The sequence below is a fragment of the Mus pahari genome, chromosome 23 (genome assembly GCF_900095145.1).
Source record: "Mus pahari chromosome 23, PAHARI_EIJ_v1.1, whole genome shotgun sequence".
NCBI lineage: Eukaryota > Metazoa > Chordata > Mammalia > Rodentia > Muridae > Mus > Mus pahari.
The window spans coordinates 11,537,952-11,564,775 of NC_034612.1; the positions used below are offsets into that span (position 1 = coordinate 11,537,952).

Sequence of the window (26,824 nt, forward strand, 5' to 3'; positions counted from 1 at the left end):
CCCAGTTTGGTGGTTTGTATCACACCAGAATAGGGTCTAACCAGAAGTTTTCTGGATTAGGCCCTAACCACTGTCTAACTTCACAGTATTAGTAGCATCCTAAAGAGGAACACTGTACCCCATTAATGACCTCTTGCCTCCCCCTCCCTCCAGCCCCAGCATCCACTAATGGAGCACCTCCGTGGGGCTGTAGAGTCAAACAACATGAAGATTAGCACCTGTCTCCTGTCACTTAGCATCATGTTGCCATGGTTACCCACACTCTAGCCGATGATGCCCACCCATAGGAGTGGCAGGCTTCTCTGAACATAGTCACCTCTGATGAACTTCTTGAGGGCCTGCCAGAGCCTGTGCTCCACAGTTGCTGACTATTTTTTTTTTCCTCCCAGTTAAGCCGTGGGTACTGATCTCTATGCAGCCCCATCCACGTTTGCTCTTTAATCCTAACGGCGATGAGGCAGGCCCTGAGCAGTTGTCTATGCTCAACCTGGGCTCCCACCGTCACAGCTCAGGAAGGTAGCCCATCACCCGCTTCGTGGGATCTGGAGGTGTGTGGGGGGGGTCCTTCTCTGGCAGAGAGGAACCAATTCTGGGGTTCGAGATATTTTGGGGGATATTTTACTGGGCTGAGGAGCAGCTCTTACCACACAGTGCCAGCCTGCAGAGCCTGAGACAGGTAATTGGCTTTATCCAGGTCCTTTGTGAAGACGGCGGCTGCCAGCCCGTACTTCGAATTATTGGCTCGCCCCACAACCTCCTCGATGGTCTTGAATTTGAGGATTTGCATCACTGGTCCGAAGATCTGGAGGGAGAGGCAGAGAAGGAAGGATGGAAGGAGGGAGGTGCCTACTCCCCACCTTGAGGACCGAAAGGTGTCAGAAGAACGCAAATACTATTTAGCCTGAGACCTGACCTAGCCAGTCCAGGACTACAGAGGTCTCCCAGATCCTGGACTACAAAGGGAGGGGACAAGGGCTGGCAGCACTGGCCACCTCCTGGGTAGTTTGTGCTTTGCATACAATTATCTTATTTCTAAACAGGCCCACGGCGGTGAATGAAATATGTTAGCATGTGAACTTAGCCTAGAGAATTTAAGACTGGCTCCCATCCAATTTAACCCAGGGAACAAGGCACAGGCTGGCTGCTGAGCAAGCTATTGTGAAATGGCCTCTGGTTGTTCTTGCTTTTTTTCCCCCAGCAGTTTCTAGAACAAGCTACTTGTTCACGTAGCTCCAGCTCCTTTGATGGAGAATGAAATTCAGAAACTAGGACCTACGTGCCAGATGTGCTGCGACGGCTGGTGCCACCACCTCAGACCTGCCCAGAAGCCCACTGAGGGATGGCCATTGTATGAGCACCTACCATGAAACCAGCATGTTCATGGAGCTGGGACAGAGGAGCCTTAGAATTGGGAACCGGGAAGGAAGTCTCTAGGAAGTGGCAGTCTGCAGTGACTGGGGAATGAGAATGGAGTCTGGACTCCACAGGAAGAGGAACTACATCTCCATAGTGAAATGGCTGATTCCCAGAGGGGACAGGGGACAGAGCAGAGGAGGAGAGGATGTCCAGGAACCTCAGAGTCAGGATGGGAACTAAATCAAGGTATCACAGGCTGATGCACAGCACACTCAGGCAAACACGACCCCTCCTTCTCCCCCCCCCACCCCCAGAGTATCCTCATTAGCACGTGAAAGGGCGACACTATGACATCCTGCATACAGCTTCCTGGCTGAACAGCTTCATGCAAGCTCAAACGGAGAGGAGGCAAGCAAGAGCTATCACGTTGGGTAAGAAGTCAAACATGGGCCTCATCTGCTGTCTTACTTGGGTCAAAACTATGCAAAGGGCCAGGTGAGCCCATTCCCAGACTCATGACTCCCAGGGGAAAGAATATGAAGTCCTATGGGCTGGGCTACATTGGTGAGAAGCCCCAGAAACCTTAAGGGAACAGCGACGTATCAGAATCCTGGTGTAAATAACTTGCTCTAGGCATGGAGATAGCTCAAAACCAGAGTTTGGGGGGACACCGTCAAGACACTGGATCAAATCACCCATTTCTCCTTCCTGCTAAAAGCAGCAGGGGCCAGGGGCTCACCTCCTCCTTGGCAATGGTCATGCTGTCTTTTACGTCCCCGAACACGGTGGGCTGGATGAAGTAGCCACGGTCCGCGGCGGCACCCCCACCACACAGCAGCTTCGCTCCTTCTTGCTGTCCCGATTTGATATAGCCTAGGATCTTCTTAAACTGAGTCTCATCCACCTGAGGGAGAAGCCCAGAGGACTGAGAAGCTAAGATCAGGGCCTCTCTGCAGCTTTGGGCTGAGAACCTACAGCCAGAGGCTGGGAAGGAGACACAGGTCTTTTAAGGAGCAAGAGTCAAAGAGAAAATGGCCCAGTCAAAAGCATAATGCCAAAGAGAGACGCCACATCCTGTACCACTAGGGCAAGGCGTGTCATACCTGGTGTTTCTCTCTTTAAATTCAGAGATTAGCAAAATGAAAACACAAAAAACATAGGCTATTAAGGGAGTGGCACTTAAGCAGGTTTGTTGGCCATTCTCCTGCCATGGTCTATGAAGAATCCGAAATAATAGGACTCAAGACAGGAGCTGGGGTCTCCCGATTACCCTAACAGGACACACAGGCGGTACCCAGCAGAGGAGACACTTGAACCCAGCCCCACCGAGGCTGAGCCATCCGGTCCTTTCTGCTTCGACGTGCTGGCTTTGGACTCCAGCAGGAGCTGTCAGGCTTACCTGAGGCCCCTGCTCCGTCCGGCTGTCGAAGGGGTTCCCCACCACCCGAGACTTGGCCCGGGCCACACTGCGTTCCACAAATTCGTCATACACATCCTCCTGCACGAAGGTCCGGGAGCCTGCGCAGCAGCACTGGCCCTGGTTGAAGAACAGGGCAAAGTGGGCCTGCTCCACAGCCCAGTCCACTGTGGGAGGGGAGAGCGAGGGAGAGAGAGAGAGAGAGAGAGAGAGAGAGAGAGAGAGAGAGAGAGAGAGAGAGACAAGTGAGAGAGGGGGGTGACATGAGGAGAGGCAAGGCTCACCCACAAACCCTGTTCACAACATCAGGGGGTAGTGCCTGCTGGAGGCCAGCGCCTGGCCAGAATGAAATAGAACCCTCTTCCCTTTGTGAAGACTATCAACTGTGAAAGAGACAGAGGAGGGGCTAGAAAGGTGGCTCAGCGGTTAAGTGCACCGACTACTCTTCCGAAGGTCCTGAGTTCAAATCCCAGCCACCACATGGTAGCTCACAGCCACCCATAAATGAGATTGGACGTCCTCTTTTGGTGCATCAGAAGACAGCTACAGTGTCCTTGCATATAACAATAAACAACACTTTGGGCCAGAGCGAGCAGGGCTCGGAGCGAGCAGGGGTTGTGAGTTCAATTCCCAGCAACCACATGATGGCTCACAACCATCTGTACAGCTTCAGTGTACTCATATACATAAAATAAATAAATAATTTTTTTTTTTTTTAAAAGAGAGAGACAGAGGACGTGCTGAGGTATGGTGGCCTAGTGGCTTGTGCGTGGGCAGTACAGGGCTCAGGCTGGCCCTAATGACGGAACGGGTAGCTACTGCAGAGAGAGGTCAACACCAGACCACATGGGCCCCACATCAATCCCACACTGGAGCTGAGGCCTCGCTGCAGCCCCCGGAACTTACTGTCAGCGTCGGACATGATGATGTTGGGGCTCTTCCCCCCCAGCTCCAGGGTTACTCTCTTGAGGTTGCTGCTCCCGGCGGCCACCTGGATCAGGTGACCAACCTGCGGAGACACAGACCCCATGGACTGCCGTTAGCAGGAGAGGGAAGCTAAATGCTCCACACACGGAGTCACCGGGTCACAAGAGACCCAAGAGTTCACCTCCCACTGCCGCCACTGAGCTCAGGACAAGAACCCTTCGTGTGGCTCACCCACAGATCTGTGCCAGCTGCTGGGTCTCAGACTCAGCCCGCCTGATGCCCTTAGAGGCCGGTATGGCGTAGGGCTGAGGAGTGGCCAAGACACACAGCCAGTCACCCAGATAGCCAATGAGGAGGCAGGACCCAATCAAACTACTGTGTGGCCTCCTTTTTAGCTCAGTGCTGTCCCGTCTGTGAGGGCAAGCTCAGGGTACTGCTCTTCCCCAGATACCCAGAGCCTTACAAAGCTGACCCCACACGCGCCTCTGCGAGGAGGCCAGCCCCTCTGTGATGCTCATCAAACCCTCTGACTGAAGGCAGGCTGGGTGTGGAAGGGGCCAAGAGGTAAAGCTGTTTGGAAATCATTGTTGTCACACTAACTAGTGTCCCCTCTCGGAAGGCTGAGATTTCAGGGGGTCGGGGTGGGGACCTGCTCACTCTTGGCATCTGAAATGTGTCCCTGCTTCCAAGGACAGCTTGTTTAGGGACTCTCTAAGTCTCTGCCACAGAACAACCCCATAACCACCCTGCTCCTCTCTTCCACCCTTCACATAATCACTGCTTCTGAAGCAGCCGTAGCTCTGCGCGCTGTGGCTGGAGCCCGTGTGCGGACTTGGTTCTCACCATCACCGATGGAGCGGCTCAAGGAGGTGGGACTCACCCAAGTGTCGCGGTTCGAACGTGCAATGTCCCCGCTGGCTTTCATGTTTGAATATCTAGTTCACCCAGCTGGTGACAGTGTTTTGGGACACTGTGGAACCTTTGGAATCGTTGTCTAGGTGGTGGAGGAAGTGGGTCCTTCGCGGGAGGTTATAGCCGAGCCCCACTTCCCGTCTTGTTGCCCTGGGCTGCCCAGCCGTGAGCAAGCACCCTCAAACTGCTGTCCTGCCCCGTCCCCAGAAGACTCTGAGCTGTCATCCATCCCTCCTTTAACCTGCTTTGAGACAGGGTCTCACTCTGTAGACCAGGCTGGCCTTGAATTTACAGAGATCCGCCTGCTTCTGCCTCCGAGGTGCTGGGACTAAAGGTGTGCGCCATCACGCTTGGCTTGTCTGTTTTGGGACACTGTCTCGCGCAGCTGAGGCTGGCCTCAAACTTACTAAGTAAGTAGCTCGCTTTCTCTGAGCTCCTGATCCTCCTACCTCCATCTCCCTGTGCTGGGGTTAAATGTCTCAAAAGGAATATAAAGAGCCCCTGGACATCCGGTGGGTCCCCCTGGGATACAACAGCACGGCCTGGACTTCATCTAGGCTTTCTGAAGCCAACCCTGAGTTCCAGCCCCCTGGGGTAGGTGCTGACACCACCCCGCCCCCACCTGTAGGTGCTGACACCACCCCGCCCCCACCTGGAGGCTGCATCCAGGGAGGCTGGCAGGCCACAGAGAACATTGTCCTGATCTGCCTTCTGGCACACATAGGAGAGCTGTCATTTAGGGACCGGGAGGCATGAAGGGAAGAGGCCCTGAGCCTGAGCCACCATGCTGCTGCGCACCCGAGGGCCTGAGACACCTTACCTCAGTGGAGCCTGTGAACGCCACTTTGTCCACATCCTCATGAGATGCAATGGCGGCCCCAGCCGTAGGGCCGAATCCAGGAACGATATTGACCACGCCAGGGGGGAAGCCTGCCTGTAGGGGAAGCCAGGAGACGTGGATGTCAGCCTCTTGCTCCCAGGGTGTTGGCAAAGAAAACACACCCCCATTGTCCCCAACAGTGATCTGGGGACACACGCAAATGAAAACCAATCCATACTACACGAGCCACCCTACAGGGACTCCTAAAAGTGACTGGGACAAGGAGCCTGGCTATAGGGTCCCCAAAGGAGCTGACAGTTCTAGAATAGTGCCTTTCATCCTTTAGGGATTTTGTGCCACAGGCCCCAGGTTGGGACACAGTAATAGGGACCCCTCTGCTAAAGGTACTGAGGCTGGAGTTCCCCTCTGGATAAGGTACTGAGGACAGAATTCCCCTCTGGATAAGATACTGAGGACAGAGTTCCCTTCTAGTTAAGGTACTGAGGACCAAGTTCCCCTCTGGCTAAGGTACCGAGGACCAAGTTCCCTTCTGGCTAAGATATCGAGGACCAAGTTTCCCTCTGGATAAGATACTGAGGACCAAGTTTCCCTCTGGATAAGGTACTGAGGACCAAGTTCCCCTCTGGTTAAAGTATGAAAGACTTAATTAATTGCCTCTGGTTAAGGTACTGAAGACTGAGTTCCCCTCTGGGTAAGGTACTGAGGACCAAGTTCCCCTCTGTAAGGTACAGAGGACAGATTTCTACAACGACAGTCTCAGGAGTCAGTCCAAGGCTTTCCTCAGATCTCCTCCAGAGCAAGCCATGTGAGGACATTCAGAGGTCACAACAGAAGCAAGCCACTCACCTCCTTGATCAAGTTGGCCACATAGAGCGCCGTGAGCGGTGTCTGCTCGGCCACCTTCATGACCACCACGTTCCCGGTTGCCAAGGCTGGGCCCAGTTTCCATGCTTGCATCAGGAGCGGGAAGTTCCACTGTACAAAACAACAGTCACCCAACCACGGGTGCTCCTCAGAGAGACACAGCAGGTGGCAGGAAGGACCACTCCTGAGGGGCCGTACTACTTAGCCATGGGTTGGAACACTGGATGAGGCTGGTAGCTTATAGTGACAGCTCACACCTATTAGCCTCTTGGGTACTAGGTACCCCATGATCCCTGACTCCCCATGATCAACTGACTGCCACTATTCAGATGAAGAACTGAGGCTTTATAGGGGATAAACGATTTAAACCCATCCCACTAGACTCATCAAATCACCCAGTCACCTTCAGGTTGACACCTCCAGGAGAATCTCCTACTTCACAATGGCCATACCCCATTTTCACCCCAAATGAGCATGTCTGATCCCAAGTTTTACGTCCCCTGGCCCCATGACTTCCAGAGGGGCTGGTACACACCGGAATGATCTGTCCACACACACCCACGGGCTCATGGCGGGTGTAGCTGAAGAAGTCGCCGTCAATGGGAATGGTTTTCCCATGGTACTTGTCAGCCCAGCCAGCGTAATAGCTAAAAGAAGAAAAGTCCAAGTGAGTCTAGCCTGCACTACCAAGTGAGTCTAGCCTGCACTACATGGCAGAGAGATGCCCTCGTACTGCCCTGACACCCACCCTGCCATTTGGCTTATTCCCAGAAGGAAACAGCTGACCACCAAGACATGGGGACCCACTCTCTAGAAGAAACTTTGGAGCCTCAAACAAATATGAGGTCCACAGCCTGGGCTGTTTCCCACCCATTCAGTACACTTGATGGAGACTCAAGTCTTTTAACCAAGTGCCTGGGTTTATTAACAAGTGTGCAGGGCCAGCCCAGCACTGGAGGATCATGGGTATGACCCGCTGGAGGAAAGACAGACAGATCAAAGGCCACCACATCCTGGACTAGCCTTGACCCATGATGCTCATTATCCCAAATCAGGGCACACAAGTGACAGAAAAGCATAATGGCCAGGGGACAGCCAGTGTGCAGTCAGGGCGTGTGTGGCTACGCCTTTAGGAAAGGAAGGGACAGGAACGATTCAGGATGAGTCATGGGGTTTTGTAGAAGAAAGACTCCTCACTATTGCATACGCCAGCAAGATTCTGCTGAAGGGACCCTGATATAGCGGCCTCCTGTGAGGCTAGGCCAGCACCTGGCAAACATAGAAGTGGAACACAGGGCCCCCAATGGAGGAGCTAGAGAAAATACCCAAGGAGCTGAAGGGGTCTGCAGCCCTGTAGGTGGAACAACAATATGAACTAACCAGTACCCCCAGAGCTCGTGTCTCTAGCTGCATATGTAGCAGAAGATGGTCTAGTCAGCCATCATTGGGAAGAGAGGCCCCTTGGTCTTGTAAACTTTATATGACCCAGCACAGGGGAAGGCCAGGACCAAGAAGGGGGAGTGGGTGGGTAGGGGAGCAGGGCGAGGAGGATATAGGGGACTTTGGGGATAGCATTTGAAATGCAAATGAAGTAAATACCTAATAAAAATTGAAAGAAAAAAAAAAAAAAAAAGAAGAAAGACTCCTGAAGTGAATAGGGTCTGCCAAAGCTAACCAGGTTGGGACTCGAGTTTCTTAGGCTTAGCACGTCTGACATTTTGAGTTGGACAATTCTTTGTTGCGGGGACTCGTTCTGTGGGTCTCAGGATATTTAGCAGTGTCCCTGGCCTCTCTGAGACAGAACCAGTAGCAGCACCTCCCCTGGCAGTCATGACAAGACACGTCTCTGGAAGTGCTCACAGCCCCTGGGGACATGATGACCTTGGTTGAGCAACCCCCCGTGCTGTGGAAGACAACTCCTGCCATTTGGGCACTGCTGTTCTCTGCCAGCCACTGTCCACACCACAGTCTGTCCACATTGCCCCTGGCTGGACAGACAGACGCAAAGCAAGCAGGTTGCAGACTCTTTCCCAGGACGTTGGCATTTGGTCTAAGGGATGACAACATAAAAGCTGGCCCTGAAGAAGCCACATGCAGCAGAGGAAGAAATAAGGGAGTGGGGTTGAGACGCAGGCCTTTCACTCTGAGACATGACTCTTGCTGTTGTCTATAATGGGCAAACCCCAAGGGCTAATCAGCCACCTCATTGGTCTTTAAGATGTTGATGGCTGGAGAGATGGCTCAGCGGTTAAGAGCACTGGCTGCTCTTCCAGAGGACCTGTGTTCAATTCCCAGCAACCACATGGTGGCTCACAACCATCTGTAATGGGATCTGATGTCCATAGCTACAGTGTACTTATATACCAAAAAAAAAAAAAAGATGTTGAAAAACAACAGAATAACTGGGTGTGGTGGTGCACGCTTTTAATCCCAACACTCGGGAGGTAGAGGCAGGCGGATTTCTGAGTTCAAGGCCAGCCTGGTCTACAAAGTGAGTTCCTGGACAGCCAGGGCTATACAGAGAAACCCTGTCTCGGGAAAAAAAAAAGAAAAGAAAAGAAAAGAAAAGAAAAGAAAAGAAAAGAAAAGAAAAGAAAAGAAAAGCAACAGAATCAGCAGAACCACTGTCCAGCCTTTAGCCAGGCTAAAAGCAGAAACCAAAGTGGAGGACTGAAAAGAATAGACGGTCGGAAACCATGAACAACTGAAGGCCAAAACATCTGAGCCCTTAGTAACTGTCCACTTCGTTCCGAGGACCACAGAAATTACGGAACACAGTTCAAGACAGAGGAGAATCTCAGGGGGCCAAATCAGAAGGCTGGTCCACACCGAGGGGTTTTCTCATGAGAAGGACCCTGAGCGGAGGCTCCAGTCCCCATGAGCCTCTGCATCTTTTTAACTCTGTTTCTCCCTCCCTCTTCGAGACGGCCAGAATAAAGCCCATACCGGAGACACTTCAGGACCATGTCCAAATCCACCAGGTAAGAGATGACATAAGGCTTGCCATTGTCCAGGGTCTCCAAAGCCTGAGGAGAGACCAAGGTCCGCAGACATGTTGGCACAGGGACAAAGGGAAGCAAATGGATGACCAGTGACTCGGATGACTTGACAGGGACGGTGGAGGCTCAGGGTGAGTCTCCTCTGGACCACTCACTGACTGTCACGGGTATTTTTGGACCATTGCCCCAGCTTCTCCCAACAGGGAGAGGGGGAGAGAAGGCATGAGGAGCCAGCTTCACCCACTTCACAGACAGACCTGTAAGTTTAGTCCTCACCCAGATCCAACTGTTGGGAACACAGAAATGATCAGAAAAAGCATGCTGATGGGGAATGGAACGTCCGTTACGCATATTCAACAGGCTAGGAAAAAGAACGGGTCTCCCCAGCTCCACCTCGGAAACTCCGAGGACTAACCCTGAAGGACAGGGAGGGGGCAGGCTGGATGCAGGGAGATGATGTCACGAGTCCAGCAGGAGGGGACAGGGTGTGCAAAGGTCCCAGGGCTCCAAGAAGCTTGGCTGTCAAAAAAATGAAGGGGAGCCAGGCAGTGGTGGCACATGCCTTTAATCCCAGGAGGCAGAGGCAAGCAGATCTCTGAGTCTACAGAGGCAGCCTGGTCTACAGAGTGAGTTCCAGGACAGCCAGGGGTACACAGAGAACCCCTGTCTGGAAAAAACAAAACAACCCCCCCCCCAAAAAAAAACAACAATAACACTAACAAGAACAAACCAAGGGGAAGCAGGAGGCCCGGCAGTGAAGCCTGTCAGGTTAAGGACTTTGTCCCAAAACTTCACGAATCGAATGCACCTGGACAGTTCACTCTGGTGACCACCATAGAGAACGGGGCTCCCTTTGAGTTCTCCCATCAGGGTGGCCAAGGTAAGGGCCTGGCCCACCGTGCGGAATGGCCCAAGGGAGGTGACCAGCTACAAAGGGCCTATGTAAGAGAATACTCCTTTTCTAGAACTCTTCTATCTTGGCCGCACCAGGACAGACAAGGAGATCTCAGCTGGTTAGGGAGAGGCAGACCCCGAAAGTATCTGTCCATCAGGCACCATTATGATCCGCGAGCACCAAGGGCTCTGGACGTCCAGGGGATGCTGTGAGCTTCACTCACTATAGCTCACTTCAGCTGTAGGACAGACACGTGGGCAAGAGGATCCTATGAGCTTCATTCACTATAGCTCACTTCAGCTGTAGGACAGACATGTGGGCAAGAGGGCTGAGGACTCACCGCCAGGTAGGTCCGGTCCCGCTCGATGAGATCCGCCAATCGGTACAGCAGCCGGCCCCGGTCAGATGCATCCATGCGGCGCCAGGGCGAGCCCAGCTGGAAGGCTGCGCGAGCGGCCTTCACCGCCTTGTCTACATCCTCCTGTAAAACAGTTACCCTGGGAGCTCAGACCTCAGCATTGAATGCCTCCCAGTCCTGTACACCTCACTGCCAAGCACTCCATGGACCAGTCAGGATGGGGCAGTGCAGGAATCCTCCCAACACAGTCCTCCAGGGCCCTGCACCTACGTTGCCAACATAACACCCCACCAGTGGGTGTGATGGGAAGGAGACCTCTGGCCGTTAGGAGTGAGAGGCTCCCATGACTCAATTCTTAGGAAGGGACTCTGTTTCCGTGCTTCCGGGGAAGCAAATCCAACCAAAGGAACTGTTCCTTGCAAGATGATGGGATTTGGGGCTGGTGAGATGGCTCAGCGGTTAAGAGCACTGACTGCTCTTCCGGAGGTCAGGAGTTCAAATCCCAGCAACCACAGGGTGGCTCATGGCCATCCTTAATGAGAAACAAATAAAAAGCAAACCTATGGGCTGGAGCGAAAGGGAAGGGGAGAAAAGGAAAAAAAGAAAAAAAGATGATGGGGTTCCCCAACAGCTGGAGGAGGCTGGGCAGCCTAACACATCTGGCACAGGGGGAGCTGGGAGCTGAAAGGGGGTGCAGGGCTTTCATTTAGAATAAATACATCTACCATCAAGATAGCCCATAAGCCAGAAAACCACAGTGGTCCTTGACTCAATAGGTATAAAGGGAAGGACCATCTTAAAACAGAGGCCGGGGTAGACGTGACCCAGTCTCAATGCTGAGTTTATTAAAAAGACAACTCAAACTTTTTTTTAAGTTTTGTTTTGATTTTGTTGTTGTTGTTGTTCAAGAGGGAGTTTCATGTAGCCCAGGCTAGCCTACAACTTGCTATGTAACCACGAATGACCTTTCTGCTTCACAACCCCTAATGCTGAGATTAGAGGCATGCACCACTGTGTCTAGCTTAGGGACTAATTTTTTTTTTAATTTTTAAAATTTATTTATTTTTAGGAGTACAGTGTAGCTGTCTTCAGACACACCAGAAGAGTGCATTGGATCTCATTACAGGTCTGGTGGTGTGAGCCACCATGTGGTTGCTGGGACCTCTGTAAGAACAGTCAGTGCTTTTAACCACTGAGCCATCTCTCCAGCCCCCTGAGACTAATTTTTAAAGATCCATTACAGTTTCTAGTTTCCCCCACTATACATAACTCAAAACAAACAAACAAACAAACAAACAAAATAAACAAACAAAAAAATCACACCAGAACTCTTTATCCCAGCAGACCCAAATTTTACGCCATCCTGTCCACCTCTCTCCCGTATCCTTCTACCTCAGGTCTAAACAGGAGAGAGCGGTTCAGTGTCCCTTGGATTTTCCTCCCAGTCCACCCAACAGGAAAGCTTAGCCTCTTCCTTCCACACCGGTGAATGGGGACTGCCGGGGATCCATATCTCAAATGTTTGATCCGCGGTTTTACATTAGGAGAGTCAAACACGTGAAGTGGCCGTACGTACTTCAGTCATACAAAAATATAAAGCAACAACTGTGCACTGTGTGGTAGCAGTACCTGTAGTTCCTGCACTCAGAGCACAGCTTGGGAGGACTGACCCAAGTTCCAGGCCAGCCTGAACTACATAGCAAGTTTCAGGCCAGCCTGGGCTACACAGCAAGTTCCAGGCCAGCCTGGGCTACACAGAAATTTCCACGCTAGCCTGGGCTATATATATCAAGTTCTAAGCTAGCCTAGGCTACAGAACGAGACCCCACCCCAGAAACAAACAAAGCCCAGCCTACAGGGATATAAGTCACCAGGTCTTACCTTGTTCCCTTCGGCTACCTGGCAGATGACCTCCCCTGTGGAAGGGTTGACAGTGGGAAATGTTTTCCTGCTGACGGCGTCGTGCCACTCATTGTTAATGAAGATCTGCAACAAGAACGAAAAAAAATTTTCTCAGGTCCTGCTTTCAACTCTACTGAGCACCCGTCAGGTTAACAAGAAAAACAAAACAAAACAAAACAAAAACAAAACAGAATAAGCACAGAGTCGTAGATCAGCTCCAGAGAGCTGTGGATTCCAGGTGAGAAGCCCAAGTCTAGAAGGATCCAAAGCAGAACCCTACTGACCACATAACTCTGTGGAATAACAATGTTCCCGGTCGTGTGTCGGTCATCCACCGCTGTGTAACAAACACCCCCAAACACAGTGGCTTGAGACCGTTCCCTAAGAGCTGTGCCCATGGGTTGGGCTCCTTGTGTGATTGCAGTCCAGGGGTCACCTGGGCAAGATGAGCAAGGCGTCTCTTCCCTCATCCATCCAGCACCACACGGACCCTTGGCTTCCGGACAGCATGGCGGACCCAGACTCTCCAGGGAGTCCCAGAAGGAAGCTTCAGAAGCGCTCTCTCCATTTGCTGACTTCTATAGTCAGAACGTGTAGGAGAGAATATCTCATGTATTTGTACAGATATGTCGTCGCCGGTCAATTAAAAAGCCTACAATGCCGGGCGAGGTGGCGCACGCCTTTAACGGGAAGCAGAGTCAGGCGGATTTCTGAGTTCGAGGCCAGCCTGGTCTACAGAGTGAGTTCCAGGACAGCCAGGGCTATACAGAGAAACCCTGTCTCTGAAAACCAAAAAAAAAAAAAAAAAAAAAAAGGTCTACGGCTTAGGCAGGAAATAGAGGTGGGACATTCCAGAAGAGAAGAGAAGGATTCTGGGATAGAGCCAGGCATACGAGATGGACCTGGGAAGATGTGACCTGGGAAGATGTGACAAGATGGATGCATGGTACCTGAGTACAGGTAACCAGCCATATGGAGGAATGTGGGCTAGAATAAATGAGATACTTTTAATCATATCAAGTCAGAGAAGAGCCTAGCTATATGGCCAAGATATTTTCAAATATATTTTGAGTCTGAGTCTTCGTTCTGCGAGCATGGGGCTGGGAGGAAAAACCAGAACCTAACTTCAGCAGGAATGTGTCAAAGACCCAGTCCAGACTCACAGAAGGGGCACATGCAACCCCCTTTTCTCTTGGATGAACAAGACAACACTTAACAGTCAACTTCTTTATTATTGCTATTGTTGTTGTTGTTGTTGTTGTTGTTGTTTTGAGACAGGGTCTCTCGGTGTGGCTCTGGCTGTCCTGGAACTCATTCTGTAGCCCGGGCAGGCCTCAAACGTACAGAGATCCACCTGCCTCTGCCTTCTGAGTGTTGAGATTAAAGGTGTACAGCATCATATTCAGCTAGCCATCTTTATTCTAAGGAGAGATGAGCTTCAGGAGATCCATCTGTCTCTGCAGCACACACTGAATAACTTCCAGGTCAGGTTCTGTCCCGTGCCGGGGACAGTGGCCCAGTTCGGTGATTAAGGACATAGGCTGAAGGTAGAATTTGGACTAACAACTGGACATTTCTATACCTGGACTTCTGACCCTGAAGGTGGTCCAGCCTTCTTTGCCTCCAGAGCGGAGTCCACAATTCCCCTTCTAAGGTGGCGTGCCCAGGCATGCCCGGGCACGAGCAGTTGACTATGTTAACTGCAGTGGGTACTAGGCATCGTGGGTAGCTGAATTTTCTGCACCAGTCACAGATTGCTCTCACTGAACTGCACTGCACAGCTGCTCACTGCCCGAATCTGGCAAGATACGTGTAAAGGTGGTGAACTCGACTGCCAAGCCATGTTTGTGTGGTTTCAATATCCACCGATATTCATCTTTAATTAACTAATTTCCTAGACCCGTATAGTTTCCAGTGAGGGACTTGGGTGTGAGGCTCAGACTTGAAATCTTAACACTGGGCTGGCTTTCAGGACACCTGAGCTGTGGCAGATTGGGACCCTGGGGGGAAAACCCCACCCTCTCTCTCTTCATGGTACAATCAAAGGGGAGGAGGGATCGGAGGTGACATGAAGAGGACTTGGGGATGGATGCAGAGTGCCACAGGCTCACGGATCCCGCCATGGCAAGGTGGCACAGACAGAAGTTAGGAGGGTACTGGAGGGCCAGGCTAGAGGGCAGGGAAATGTCGCTTGATCTGCTCCTTGTCTACACTCCACGAGCTCCATCAGCAGGCACAGCTGTGAGCACCAGCACTAGTCTTTGTTTGGAGATAGGGTTTCTCTGTGTAGCCCTGGCTGTCCTGGAACTCACTCTGTAGACCAGGCTGGCCTCAAACTCAGAAATCCGCCTGCCTCTGCCTCCCAAGCGCTGGGATTAAAGGCGTATGCCACCGCTGTGCGGCTACCAGCTCTCCTCTTAATTCTCTCCGCTTCACCATGCACGGGGAGGGGACAGGGGAGGAGGAAGCTTGGCCACGGGTTCCCATCCATAGCAGAGACGAGAGCCAGGATGGAATCCAAGTTTTCAGATGCCAAGGCCTTGTTACCTGCCCTCTTCCAACTCCAGCCATGGCCCAGGTCTACCTGCGAGGTTAGAATACTCATCCTCAAAGTATCTCCTCGAAGCTTAACATGGAGGTGCACCTGTATAACCCCAGCACTTAGAAGGCTGAGGCAGGAGGATTGCCTTGAGGCCAGCACATAGCACGTAGCAAAACCCAGTCTCACAAAGTCATAATAATAATGATAATAATAATTAACAATAATACCCAACAAAAATACAGTAGCCATCATCTTTCTGTCTTACCATCCCCAGCCCTCGACCCGCCCCACCCCCACCCCACTACACTTTATTCTGAATGTTGGAAAGAGCTGAACTTCAAGGTGAGGCAGGCAGGCATTGACTGGAGTCCGGCCCCTCCCCACTGGGAAACTGAGTCTCAGATGTCTGTATAAGGAATGTCTGTATGGGAGGTGCGCAGTTCCGGGCCAGGACCCCTGCCACAAGCTGGTTTTTAGCACTATCCTAGAAGGGGGCGGCCGTCTACAACAGAAGATCTCAGGCCGGGAGTGACTCAGCTACCCGGCTCTCCCCTCACGACAGAATTCATGAGTTTACCCCTGAAGAAGTTCTCAGGGCAGTTTGCAAACATCAGGAAGTTGGACAGAGAGAGGTGGCCTAATCGAACTAGGTGGTCACCGAGCACTGTCCCACCCTGCCTTGTCCCTGTGCTCCCAGGCAAGGCTGGAATATGCTGTGTCATTCTTCCAGTCTGTGAGAGTGACCGGTCCTTCCTTCTTGGCAGGTGAAATAAGAGATTGCTGAGCTCAGGGTCCCCATTTCCTCCCTGCCACGCCCCTCCCCTTCACCTCCAGCCGAACGCTGGTGGGGAGCCAGGAGGGCAGGGCGCCCTCACACAGCCCTGCACAGCCAGTGCTTTCAGACCACAAAAGGGCAGAGTCCAAGCCAAAACTCCACTGGCTTCTAACCCTCCTGGCCCCCAACCAAGGCCTGCCTTTCTTAGGTAAGGTGCTGAACCCATTTCCTCTTCAGTTTCTGGAACACACGGGCCAGGAGGTGACGCTCTGAAATCTGAAATAAAATCCATCAAAACAGTGTCTGCTCGTGTCAAGAGGGTTTCACAGATTGTAGGTGCCCTGTAAGCTCTGGCAGTAAGCCAGAGCCGCCACCATGACAGACACACAGGGCCAAACAGCGAAGCCTTGGCTCCCTGGAGCTTAAGTCCCGAGGAGGAGGGTCCCAGGGACCATACACAGGCTGTGGAGAAAGCGGAGGGTCTCAGAGGGAGCCATTAAAGAGGACCCCAAGAGTTTTGTGGCGGTACACACCCTTAATCCCAGTATAAACATAAATAATGAGTAAACCTTAAAGAATACTCAGCTAGATACATTGGTATTTTATTAATTTAATCCCAGAACTCTATGAGCCAACAGGGGGGTGGGAGGGGGAGGTATTCCTATTCAAACCATCACAGGCTGTGATGTATGGAAGGAGGGAACTTTCTAGAAAGAATTTCAAGTTGGTTGTTTGATTAACTGTGTGTGTGTGTGTGTGTGTGTGTGTGTATCATGGTCAGAGGACAGGTTTTTGGAAGTCCGCCGTCCTCTCCTTCCACCACGGGACTCTGACGATTAGAACTCAGGCTATCAGGCCCCGAACCCCAAGCATCCTTACCCGATGAGCCAGCCCGGGGGCATCAAGTTTGTTTTGCTTTTAAACTAAAAGAGTCAAACCATTTCTCTTTCACGCTCCACTACAGAAGTGAGACTTGCACTTTTTGGTCCCACCCCGTTCTGGAATGGTCTTTCACGGGAAAGGGAGCGGATCTTCTGCCTCAGCATGGCCTCCAGTGATAGATTAAATAACAGAAAATGATGATAAAGAGCCCCTGTGCCCTTAGCTGTGGTGAACACTGAGCAGGAGGACACATGGGTAATATTCTCTTATGGGGTGGTCCTGGTCCAGGAGGAGGTAAAGAGCAGCATCACTAGGGGGCGGGCCCATCACCATCACGCTTCGAGGGGGCGGGCCCATCACCATCACGCTTCGAGGGGGCGGGCCCATCACTAGCTTCCCAAGGGAGCACTATCATCCCAGCAGGTGAAGACCCAGGAGACTGGGAGACAAGGACCCCCTGGGAAGAGGAGCTGCAGGTGCCTTTTCGGATCAGATGCAGCCATTGTTTTGTGAGTGGGACCCTAACTAAGGCAGCAGGCTCTTCCATCCACTTCCTACAGCCATCTTAGAGTTTCCTACCACAGCAGGACTCAGGGCGGGACATGCAGTCCCAAGGAAATCTGGGCACAAGGTTCTGCGGGCAGATGTCTGCCCGGCTTGCTAAAGCACCATCTTGAGAATCCCTTTCGAATCCTGATGGATTGAAGTCTCCTAGGAAACCCATAATTCTGTAATTCTGGACTGCTTCACCTCCCACACGGGTGATTTAAAAAAAAATGTTTGGTTTAGGGAATTATTCTGGCTTTCTCGCTTTTTTTTTTTTTTTTTTTTTTTTTTTTTTTTTTTTTTTTTCTTTCTTTCTTTCTGGCCTCAAACTCAGAAATCCGCCTGCCTCTGCCTCCCGAGTGCTGGGATTAAAAGCATGCACCACCACGCCCGGCTGCTTTCTCGCTTTTTTATTCCTTCCTTTATTTTTATTTTATTTTAGTCCTTCCTTCATTTTTATTTTATTTTAGTCCTTCCTTTATTGAATCATCTGTATGGTAGCCTAGGCTAGCCCTTAATCCATAATCCCTTTGCCTCAGCCTTTTGAGCAGCACCCTGCCCAGCACCTGCCCAATCTCTCCCACATCTCTTTACTCTGCCCCTCCTCTTAGCTATAATCAAACCCAAGGCCTGTAGCGCCGAGCAAGTGCCCATCTGCTTCTTAAATGGCAGTTATGTAACCACCCAGTAAACAGCACACGCTAGCGTTTGCATTACAAGATTCCCAAGGGGGTCAAGTTCCAGATAAGCACAGAATGCCACACCTATAGCTGTACTCTTTAACAGCAGAGGCGCCTAGGGTCAGCTTGTGGTCAAAGCTAAGGGGAACCCCTGAGATGGTCAGGCGCTGGACCCCCCCAACCCCCAAGCCAGTGCTTTTTGTGCTGCCAAATTTATCATCGCCCCTCCCAGGAAGGGGGCGGGGTTTAGCTCTATTTCGGAACTTTTGCCAGGATAGTGAGGTTTTAATTTGTCCCTGTGCTTAACAGCTGATAATTGTCTCACCATGACCTCTGACCCCAGCCCATTCCCTCACCTTTCCACCTCTTCCCACACTCTGCTCATGTCAACTCCCAGACATTTCACATCGGGTCCCCAGGGAGTGACCCTGTCTCTGGCTCCTTCGGCACAAAGCCACGGACATTTTCATAAACGGCAAGCATTTGTAAATTCAATATTTACTCTAAGGCAGTCCCTGGCTACGCACCAGAAATACAAATTGGACTACAGAAACGGCTCCTCCCAGCTGATTTCAAAGGCTTGATCGAATGTCTCCTTAAATATTTACTCTTTTTTTCTGATCCAGAGGGGCTTCATCCTGAGGTAGCTTATCTTTCCATACTCAAGCTATGCGGAGCTGAACACAAAGCCTGGCTTCAAACCTATGGCCTTCCTGAAACCTATTTTGTGGCAGGGACAACAATAACTCACTGACTTAAAGAACCATGGATGTGCCCGGCAGTGGTGGCGCATGCCTTTAATCCCAGCACTTGGGAGGGCAGAAGCAGGCGGATTTCTGAGTTCAAGGCCAACCTGGTCTACAGAGTGAGTTGCAGGACAGCCAGGGCTATACACAGAAACCCTGTCTCGAAAAACCATAAAAAAAGAAAAAAAAAAAGAAAAAAGATAGAGTGTGACCATAGATTATATGAACTGTCCCCCACACTGGTTACACTGGTTTACTGGTTAGAAAGCTAGGGTGACCCACAGAGCCTGGAGATGTCTTTGGCCACCGCTGATTTTAAAACCAGGGAACTTAAATAGTGTTCCATGCCACCTGGGTGGCCCACCAGGTGTGACGGTATTCCCCCACTAGTCTGCTGGTGCATGCTGTCTGTACATGGTGGGAGTGTTCAGAGGCAGGTCTTGGTTGGTGAGCTTTAATTGACTTAATGTACTTCGCATTACCAAGAACGAAGGCAGATGGATTTCCCCCTTGCAGCACAGTCTTTGAGACCCAGCTGACTCTGCCAGCCACCTAGAAGCATCCATCTGCAAATGCTGCCTACGGGGAACTCTTACAAGTTCGATCAAGGGCCCGTGAATGTTTCCCATCACCTCCCACCACGCTACAACACTTTCTATACTGAGAGTGTAACCGTATAGAAACTGAGAAAAATCCTGGGTGCTGGAGACATGGCTCAGTAGTGAAAAGCACTGGCTGCTCTTGCAGAGGATCTGGGTTCGATTCTCAGCACGCACATGGTGGCTCACAAATGTCTGTAACTCCAGTTAACCAGAGGAGCTGATGCCCTCTTCCCTCAGGCACCAGGAATGCCCACGCACACAGACATACGTGTAGGCAAACACACTCATACATGTAAGTTAAAAAAATAAATCTACTCGGGAGGCAGAGGCAGGCGGATTTCTGAGTTCGAGGCTAGCCTGGTCTACAAATTGAGTTCCAGGGCAGCCAGGGCTATACAGAGAAACCCAGTCTCGAAAAAAACAAAACAAAACAAACAAGCAAACAAACAAGCAAACAGAAATCTAAAGAAAAGTTCTCTGTAGGGAGACTGTCTCTGGCTCCTTTCCTGACAGTCGGTTCTCCTTGATTCCTGGATGCTGGGTTAAGAGGCTGAGAATAAGGACCACAGTTTAATGAACCCAAAGCTCCCACTCAGTCTCCCCACAACTAGCTCTCAAGACAAACCCAAGCTCCTGGGGCACTTACATAACAAAAGGCTAATGTTGGTGTTGCGCAGTAAACTAAACAGCAATGTCCTTACCCAGCTGGGACATGCAAGACCGACCGACCGTGGTAACCACAAGCAGGTTCTGCTGAGGGCTGAGGAGCATCTCCCCCCCCTTTTGTCCTCACAACCACCCGGCGACAAGGGCGGGGATTATTGACCCCATTTTACAGATGTGAAAACCAAGGTCCAGACCTGACCCTGCACATCCCTCCTGGGTTTGTTTCTCGCCACTATGCCATGCTGGGCTTTTCACTTAGGACTTAAGTCTCCACCTTCTAACTCCTGAGCGTCCGTCCCGTGGGCAGGAGGAGATCTAGGGTGTTGTGAGCCGGGCCTGGTGCTCAGGAAGCCTCCTGAGGCCCATCAACAGGGGGTGTGGCAAACAGTTAAATCTGAGGTGGACCCGTATATGCTTTTTTATTGTCTTCTCTCTCTCTCTCTCTCTCTCTCTCTCTCTCTCTCTCTCTCTCTCTCTCTCTTTCTTTTTTTCCTCTTGAGACAGGTTCTCTTATAACCCAGGCTGACTTCCAACTCACTATGTAGCCAGTAATCTTCTGGCCTTCCAGTGCCTCCATCTCCTGAGTGCTGGGATTGCAAGAGCTCACACCTAGTTTACGCATTGCTGGGAATCAGACTTGGGGGGTGCAGGTGGGGCGTGTTCGAGCATGATCACCAACCAAGACCACCCCTAATTCTCTCGCTCTTGTTTGTTCCCGTTTTTGAGGCAGGCTCTCATGTTGTTCCCACTGGCTTGGAGCTCAGGATGTAGCTGACACTGACCTTGAACTCCTGCCCCTACTGCCCCTTGACTTCCCAGGATTAAAGGGAGCCTCGAGGGAGGAGAGGGTCACCATGCCTTGCAGAGAGAAGCGGGCAACCATGTGAGATCTCAAAATGCAGTGGCCACAGAGGCCGCTCCTACAGGCGGGTGGTCAGGGGAGTTTAGCAACTGAAGTTTAGGGTAGGTGGAGAGACAGAGATAAGAAATTGGTAAGGCGGGCTGGTGAGATGGCTCAGTGGGTAAGAGCACCCGACTGCTCTTCCAAAGGTCCAGAGTTCAAATCCCAGCAACCACATGGTGGCTCACAACCATCCGTAACAAGATCTGACACCCTCTTCTGGAGTGTCTGAAGACAGCAACAGTGTACTTACATATAATAAATAAATAAATAAATCTTTAAAAAAAAAAAAAAGAAATTGGTAAGGCATGCTATTCCAGGCAGGAGATAGTGGCACCCAGCAATTGTGTTCTAAGACAAGTTGAAAAAGAACAAATTGTGTGTGTGTTTGTGTGTGGGTTTTCCGAGGATTCAAGGGAAGCTGGGTGGGGGCTGGTAGTGCGGTCCACTCCCTGGAGATAGAGGCAGGTAGAGCATAAAACTACACACTACTGATGGTACCCAACCTGGTTTGCACATTCATCACAGACACTGGCACACAGAACTGGTGATGTTGAGGCCCAGACAGAGGCATGAAGCCATCCATACACCTGTGGTGTCGAGGTATCTTTATACACCTTAACTGTTCTCCAAACAGCGACAAAATAATTAAATGTAAAAATTAACTTCACTGATACTGGGTGGATTTCAGGCCTTGAGATCTGAAATTCACATAGGGGTAAAACGGAGTCGCTTTCAGGAGCCACACTCAGGGATCCGTTCTGCGGGAAGCTGAAGTCACCAAAAGCATCACCCACCCAAGAAGTTTACCTATCCTGTGGTCCCTCTCAGGACAGAAGGCAAGAGGACTCCAGAAAGATGAGTCAAACCTTGCTCAACCTGCTTTGGTTAGGCAAGAAGGTGAGGACATTCAGATGGGACCCACAAAGCTTTAAGAAAAACATCCCTGCTGGGATGCTGTGGGCCCTGCTGGTGCCCTTGGAAGCAAGCCCAGCGTCTGGGGAAGCCACCTCAAGGCCACACTGGCAGCTCCTTGGGGCAAATGGCCCTAGTGGCAACCATAGAGATTATGCAGGAACAGACAGAACCCAGAGCTACTGCTTCCAAGTCCTGGTGTCCCTGGCAGCAGGGTTTGCAATGATGCCACAGTGATAACACCCCGAGGTTTCTAGCATTCCCTCCACGCACTGCCTGGCTTAGGGAAGGGAGCTTGTGTTCTCCAAAGGGAAAAAAAAAAAGCCTTAAAAGCAGCTGAGTGTACTGGCTGAGAAAGATAAGCAGTGTTCCGGAAACAGAGTGTTTAGGGACCCGAGTGGCAGGTAGCCAGCACGCTGTCTCCCACACAAACTCATCAAAGCAAAGAACAGAGCAAGGCCACTCGCATTAACAGCGCTCTTGTGAGATGTGCAATAGGTCAGTGCCATGAAATTTCTGTAATGAATGTGTACTATCCTTGTGATGTCGAAAAAAGGCAGCAATGGGGAAGGGGATTCACTCTAACACCCCCACCCCCACACAAGGAACACTCCCAACTGAATTAAGCCAGAGCTAGCATTAGGACCTGATACTTTGTGCCCTGCCTCCAGGTGACCAAGAGGAACGAAGCTATTGATCAGGTGTTTCCTCTTGTGGTCATTCCGGCTCTTTTTGAAGTTCCGCTCCATCAAGCCTGACTGATTGCCTCAGATCAGCAGCCAGTTAAAAAAACCAGCAGCTACCGAATTTATAGCTTGTATTAAGCAAAAGATGGTTTTGGCTTTTTGTTTGTTTTGTTTTCCCTTGGATTGACTCTTTGTAGCACTCCTCAGAAATCACATGGGCATCTTCCAACAGGTCCTGCACATGTGTAAATGGCTGCCAGGTCCTGGAACTACACACTGCAGAAAGCCAGAGGCTAAGGCGACAACACGGGTGGTCAGCAGTCCATCTGGAGGATTGTCCACGTTTGACATGAGATTGGACAACTGTTCCTACCCAGAGTTGCAAGATACCACAGAATGTTTTGGCTAAGGGCTTACTTTTGGAATCCCAGAAGAGAGCCCAGACTTCACCTTAACTTGGCTCTTTAGGAACCTGACCAGACTTCAGTCTCTCGAGCTGTGTAGTGGGGATAGTTATAGCATCAAACTCCCAGTTCTAAGACTTAAGGGTTAAAGACTGAATTGTTTAGGACGCTGCCCTGCACAAAGGTTGGGGGAGGGAACTTTTGGGGAACCCAGATTGCAACTCACACCAAGTGCTCGGGACCCTGTAGAAACAAGAGACATGGGATCACTGTGTCCTAGCACTGGGAAGCCTGGGGCAGGAGAATTACAAGCTCAAGGCCAGCCTGGCCAACTTAGAGAGATCCTGTTTCAAAGAAAAAGTAGAGAGAAAGCTGAAGGCCTGAGGAGGAACATCGGTGGTAGCTGCGTGTCTGGCTTGCACAAGTCCAAAGTGGGGTGGGAGTGGCTGATGGAAGAAGACAGAATTCCGGGGCCAGTCTTGGCTACAAAATGAGATCCTCTTTCAAAATAACACATCAAGATACCAACCATGACTGCCTTCCCATTTTACAGAAGAGGGCAGCCAAGTGCCACTTGTTGCACAAACAAAAAGAATACTTCACAACCACGTTCTTTCATGTGATTCCAGACTTTACCAAAACTCAAAAAGCTAAGACAACATTCCAAAGTCCTGGTTGGGTAAGAGCGGCCACAGAGGGGTCCTGACCCAGCTTTTGCTTCTGAACTCTGGCTCGGGTCTGCGTGAGTCGGGTAGGGATGTATGGGAGGTCTCAAGAGGAGCTGGGACGGCTGGGCCTTCCTGGGTGAACCTGGACCGCGCAGGGCAGGAGCAGGCTGCATCGATGCGGGATAGAGAGGCCCAGGATTGTCTCGGGCCGGGAGGCGACACAGTGCGGCCACATGGGCCAGGGAAGACGCCCGCAAAGATCGCGGGGCGCGGAGGGGAAACTGAGGCCGCGTCGCCCACTCCGTCCCGCCCTAGGGCCGGAGGAGGCGGCGGTGAGTCTCACCTGGTTGCAGAAGACCTCGGGCTGATGGTTGGGGGCTGGCACCGCGCTGGTGGCGGCGGCGGACAGCAGGCGGCTCAGGCGCGGTGCGCGGCGGGCGGTGGTGAGTGCGGCACGCAGCATGCTGAACTGAACCGAGCTTAACTGAGCCGAACTGAACTGAGCTGAGCTGGGCGAGCCGAGCCGAGCGGAGCCGAGAGGAGCCTTGCAGGGCCGAGGGCGACTGCAGCGTTGAAGAACAAGTCCTCGCCTCCGCCCCCTGCAGCCGCCAATGGGAGGCGGAGACACGGAGGCGTGGCCGGGGAGTCCCAGCCCCCAACGGCCTAAGGGGCGCGACCCCGACTCCCAATGCTAAGTCAGAGATGGAGTTTGCAGGACACAAGGGTAGCCTGAGAAAGCCTAGCCAGGGTGGTGTGCGCTCCTAGTAGGGTGGCTGGCGCCTATGGCTCACATCTGTGCAGATGTGGCGGCGAGGAGAATTGATGAATGCGGTTATTTCCACGAACAGCCTGGACTGGGCACTTGAGGTGCAGGAGGGCATTGGCTAGAAAGAGACGTGGACGCCTGGTCACTCGTGTGCCTTTCAGCTAGATGAACGCAGCACTAGGCTAAGGAGTTGGTGAGGATCTTGGCAGGGGGCTTCTGGGCAGTGCAAAGAGAAGTGTTTTGAAACCCAGGAGCCCCTAAAATGGGTGGAGCCCTTGAAAGCTGAGGCCCAGCCCGTTTCTGAAGCACCCAGCAGGAGGAGACTGCTGTGTATGAGCCCTGCTTTTGGTGACTGGAAAGATATTGTCATCCACGCTGTAATAACCAGCGAGCAGAAAAGGTGACTGGGCGCGTTGCCTCTCATTTTAGCACCGGACAGCTGAAGTTGTTCCGGGACTCAGCACCGCTAGTACAAAACAAGAGGGAAAAGCATTTCAGGACCTCACAGGCTGGTCACATGACCAACCGTAGGTGCAAAGGAATCTGGGAAACTGAAAACGCAGATGGGAGAAATTAAAAAGGAGCCACTGAGCAGACGTTCAGATTCCCCCGGGGGTCTGCACTTTACAGAAATCCAAAAGATATGCTCGAATTTCGTATCTCCCTGGAAACTGTGCAGCTCTGTATTAGCCAATCAGGTCAGAATGAAAGCTTGGCTCTGACCACTCAGAGAGAGACACAGGACCCCTTTGTTTTAGGAATAAAAAAGAAAACCCAGCAGAAAAAAAAATGGGTCTAGGTCTTTAATCTCAGCATTCAAGAAGTAGAAGCAAGCAAATCTGTAGAAAGCTAGAGTCCAGCCTGGTGGTCTACATATGAGTTCCGGCTAGCCATCACTATACATATAGTAAGAACCTTTAATAGCTTCACCTGCAGGGCCCCTCTGGGTGGGTTTGCTTGTTCTGCATGGCAATGTGCCCTTGTGCAGAAGTAAACCATTTTGCCTTGCCAAAATGTTTTGGATTGTGTTAGGGATCGTGAATCTTCACACCCATTTCCTGCAGAAAGGTGTCCCCATTCACTGTTTTTACAAGGGCTACTTGCTGTCTCATTGGCTACAGGCACATTACCATTTAAAGAATTTTCTATGAATGACATTTAGGTGGCTTCCAATCTTGGGCGACAACAAACAATGTCCCAGTTTGTATCTTTTGACTTACCTTGTAATTTCCACAAAGATAGAGCCACTAAGTCATGGGACATTTCCTAATTAAATACAGATAGTGCTATATACAAGCTCCTCCTCGATTTACAATTGGGTGTGGCCTTTAACCCTTCTCAAGTTGGAAGTATCACAAATCAAGAATGTGTTGAAAGTCTACTTTGGGGCCGGAGAGATGGCTCAGTGGTTAAGAGCACTGACTGAGATGGCTCAGCGGTTAAGAGCACTGACTGCTCTTCCAGGGGTCCCCAGTTCAATTTCCAGCAACCACATGGTGGCTCACAACCATCTGTAATGGGATCTGATGCCCTCTTCTGGTGTGTCTGAAGACAGCGACAGTGCACTCATATAGATAAAATTTAAAAAAAAAAAAACAAAACCAAAACCAAAACTAAAACAAGAACTACAAAAGACTTTTAAGAAAGTCTACTTTCTTGTGGTACCTGCCCTGTAACGTCAGCATTCAGGAAGTAGAGTCAGGAGAATCAGGAGTTGAAGGTCAACCTGAGCTACATAAAGAGTTCCAGGCTAGTATGGGCTACAGGAGACTCTATTTCAAACAAACAAACAAACAAACAAACAAATGTCTTCGCTACACCTACCCTGCCGCAGAACAAAGCTTAGCTATTAGACTGTGCTGTGCCGTGTCTGTGTCCAGCCCTCAGGACGTCGGGCTGACTGGGAGCCCAGGTAGCTGAGCATCTTGAGGGAGGATCCTATAGTTAGCTGGGGGGGGGGGGAGAATCCGTGTTCAAAAAGTCTATAGCCTCACTGGACAGTGGCATTGGTGCCTTTAACCCCAGCACTTGGGAGGCAGAGGCAGTCAGATCTCTGAATATAAGGCCAGCCTGGTCTACAGAGTGAGTTCCAGAGACAGCCAGGACTACACAGAGAAACCCTGTCTCAAACAAAGTCTCTATCTAGCCTAGGCTGTCCATCCAAGCGCTGCCACACCCCTACCGCCTTCCAGCTACTGTTATCATCAATACTGTTAGTATCTGTTCTGATAGCCAGCACTATTGAGGTAGCAGGCATTTCTAAGGCATGAGATTAAATGTCTTTCTCTGGGTATGCTAATGTTTTCTCCTCTAGGTTTTAAATGGTCCTGTGCTGGCACATTTTCCCATTGGTTGATGATTGTTCTTTTGAACTTGAGTCATAGAAACCCTGTGTGAAGTGTTCTTTTTGTTTGTTTGTATTTGCTACTGATTTTAGACAAGGTCTCTCTCTATGTAGACCACATTGTCCTCCAACTCAGAGGCACACAGGTGCTACTATACCTAATGCTGTGTGTGTGTGTGTGTGTGTGTGTTCCTCAGTGTGGTATCCTTTCTGTCATTGATCATTTCATA

General features: G+C 51.1%; 1 protein-coding gene across 1 annotated transcript in view; it reads right to left on the reverse strand.

The window, feature by feature from the left end:
• The window catches only part of Aldh2 (aldehyde dehydrogenase 2 family member), a 27,949-nt gene extending 3,645 nt beyond the window's left edge, over window positions 1-24,304 (reverse strand). The window contains exons 1-11 of the mRNA XM_021187080.1: window positions 23,828-24,304; window positions 12,451-12,555; window positions 10,552-10,692; window positions 9,264-9,343; window positions 6,853-6,964; window positions 6,300-6,428; window positions 5,433-5,546; window positions 3,680-3,782; window positions 2,756-2,940; window positions 2,096-2,260; window positions 645-802 (exon numbers count right to left, since the gene is read on the reverse strand). Coding sequence (XP_021042739.1) covers window positions 645-802; window positions 2,096-2,260; window positions 2,756-2,940; window positions 3,680-3,782; window positions 5,433-5,546; window positions 6,300-6,428; window positions 6,853-6,964; window positions 9,264-9,343; window positions 10,552-10,692; window positions 12,451-12,555; window positions 23,828-23,947 — 1,412 coding nt within the window. The 5' untranslated portion in view covers window positions 23,948-24,304. The remainder of the gene's footprint in view (window positions 1-644; window positions 803-2,095; window positions 2,261-2,755; window positions 2,941-3,679; window positions 3,783-5,432; window positions 5,547-6,299; window positions 6,429-6,852; window positions 6,965-9,263; window positions 9,344-10,551; window positions 10,693-12,450; window positions 12,556-23,827) is intronic.
• Window positions 24,305-26,824: the final 2,520 nt, after the last annotated feature.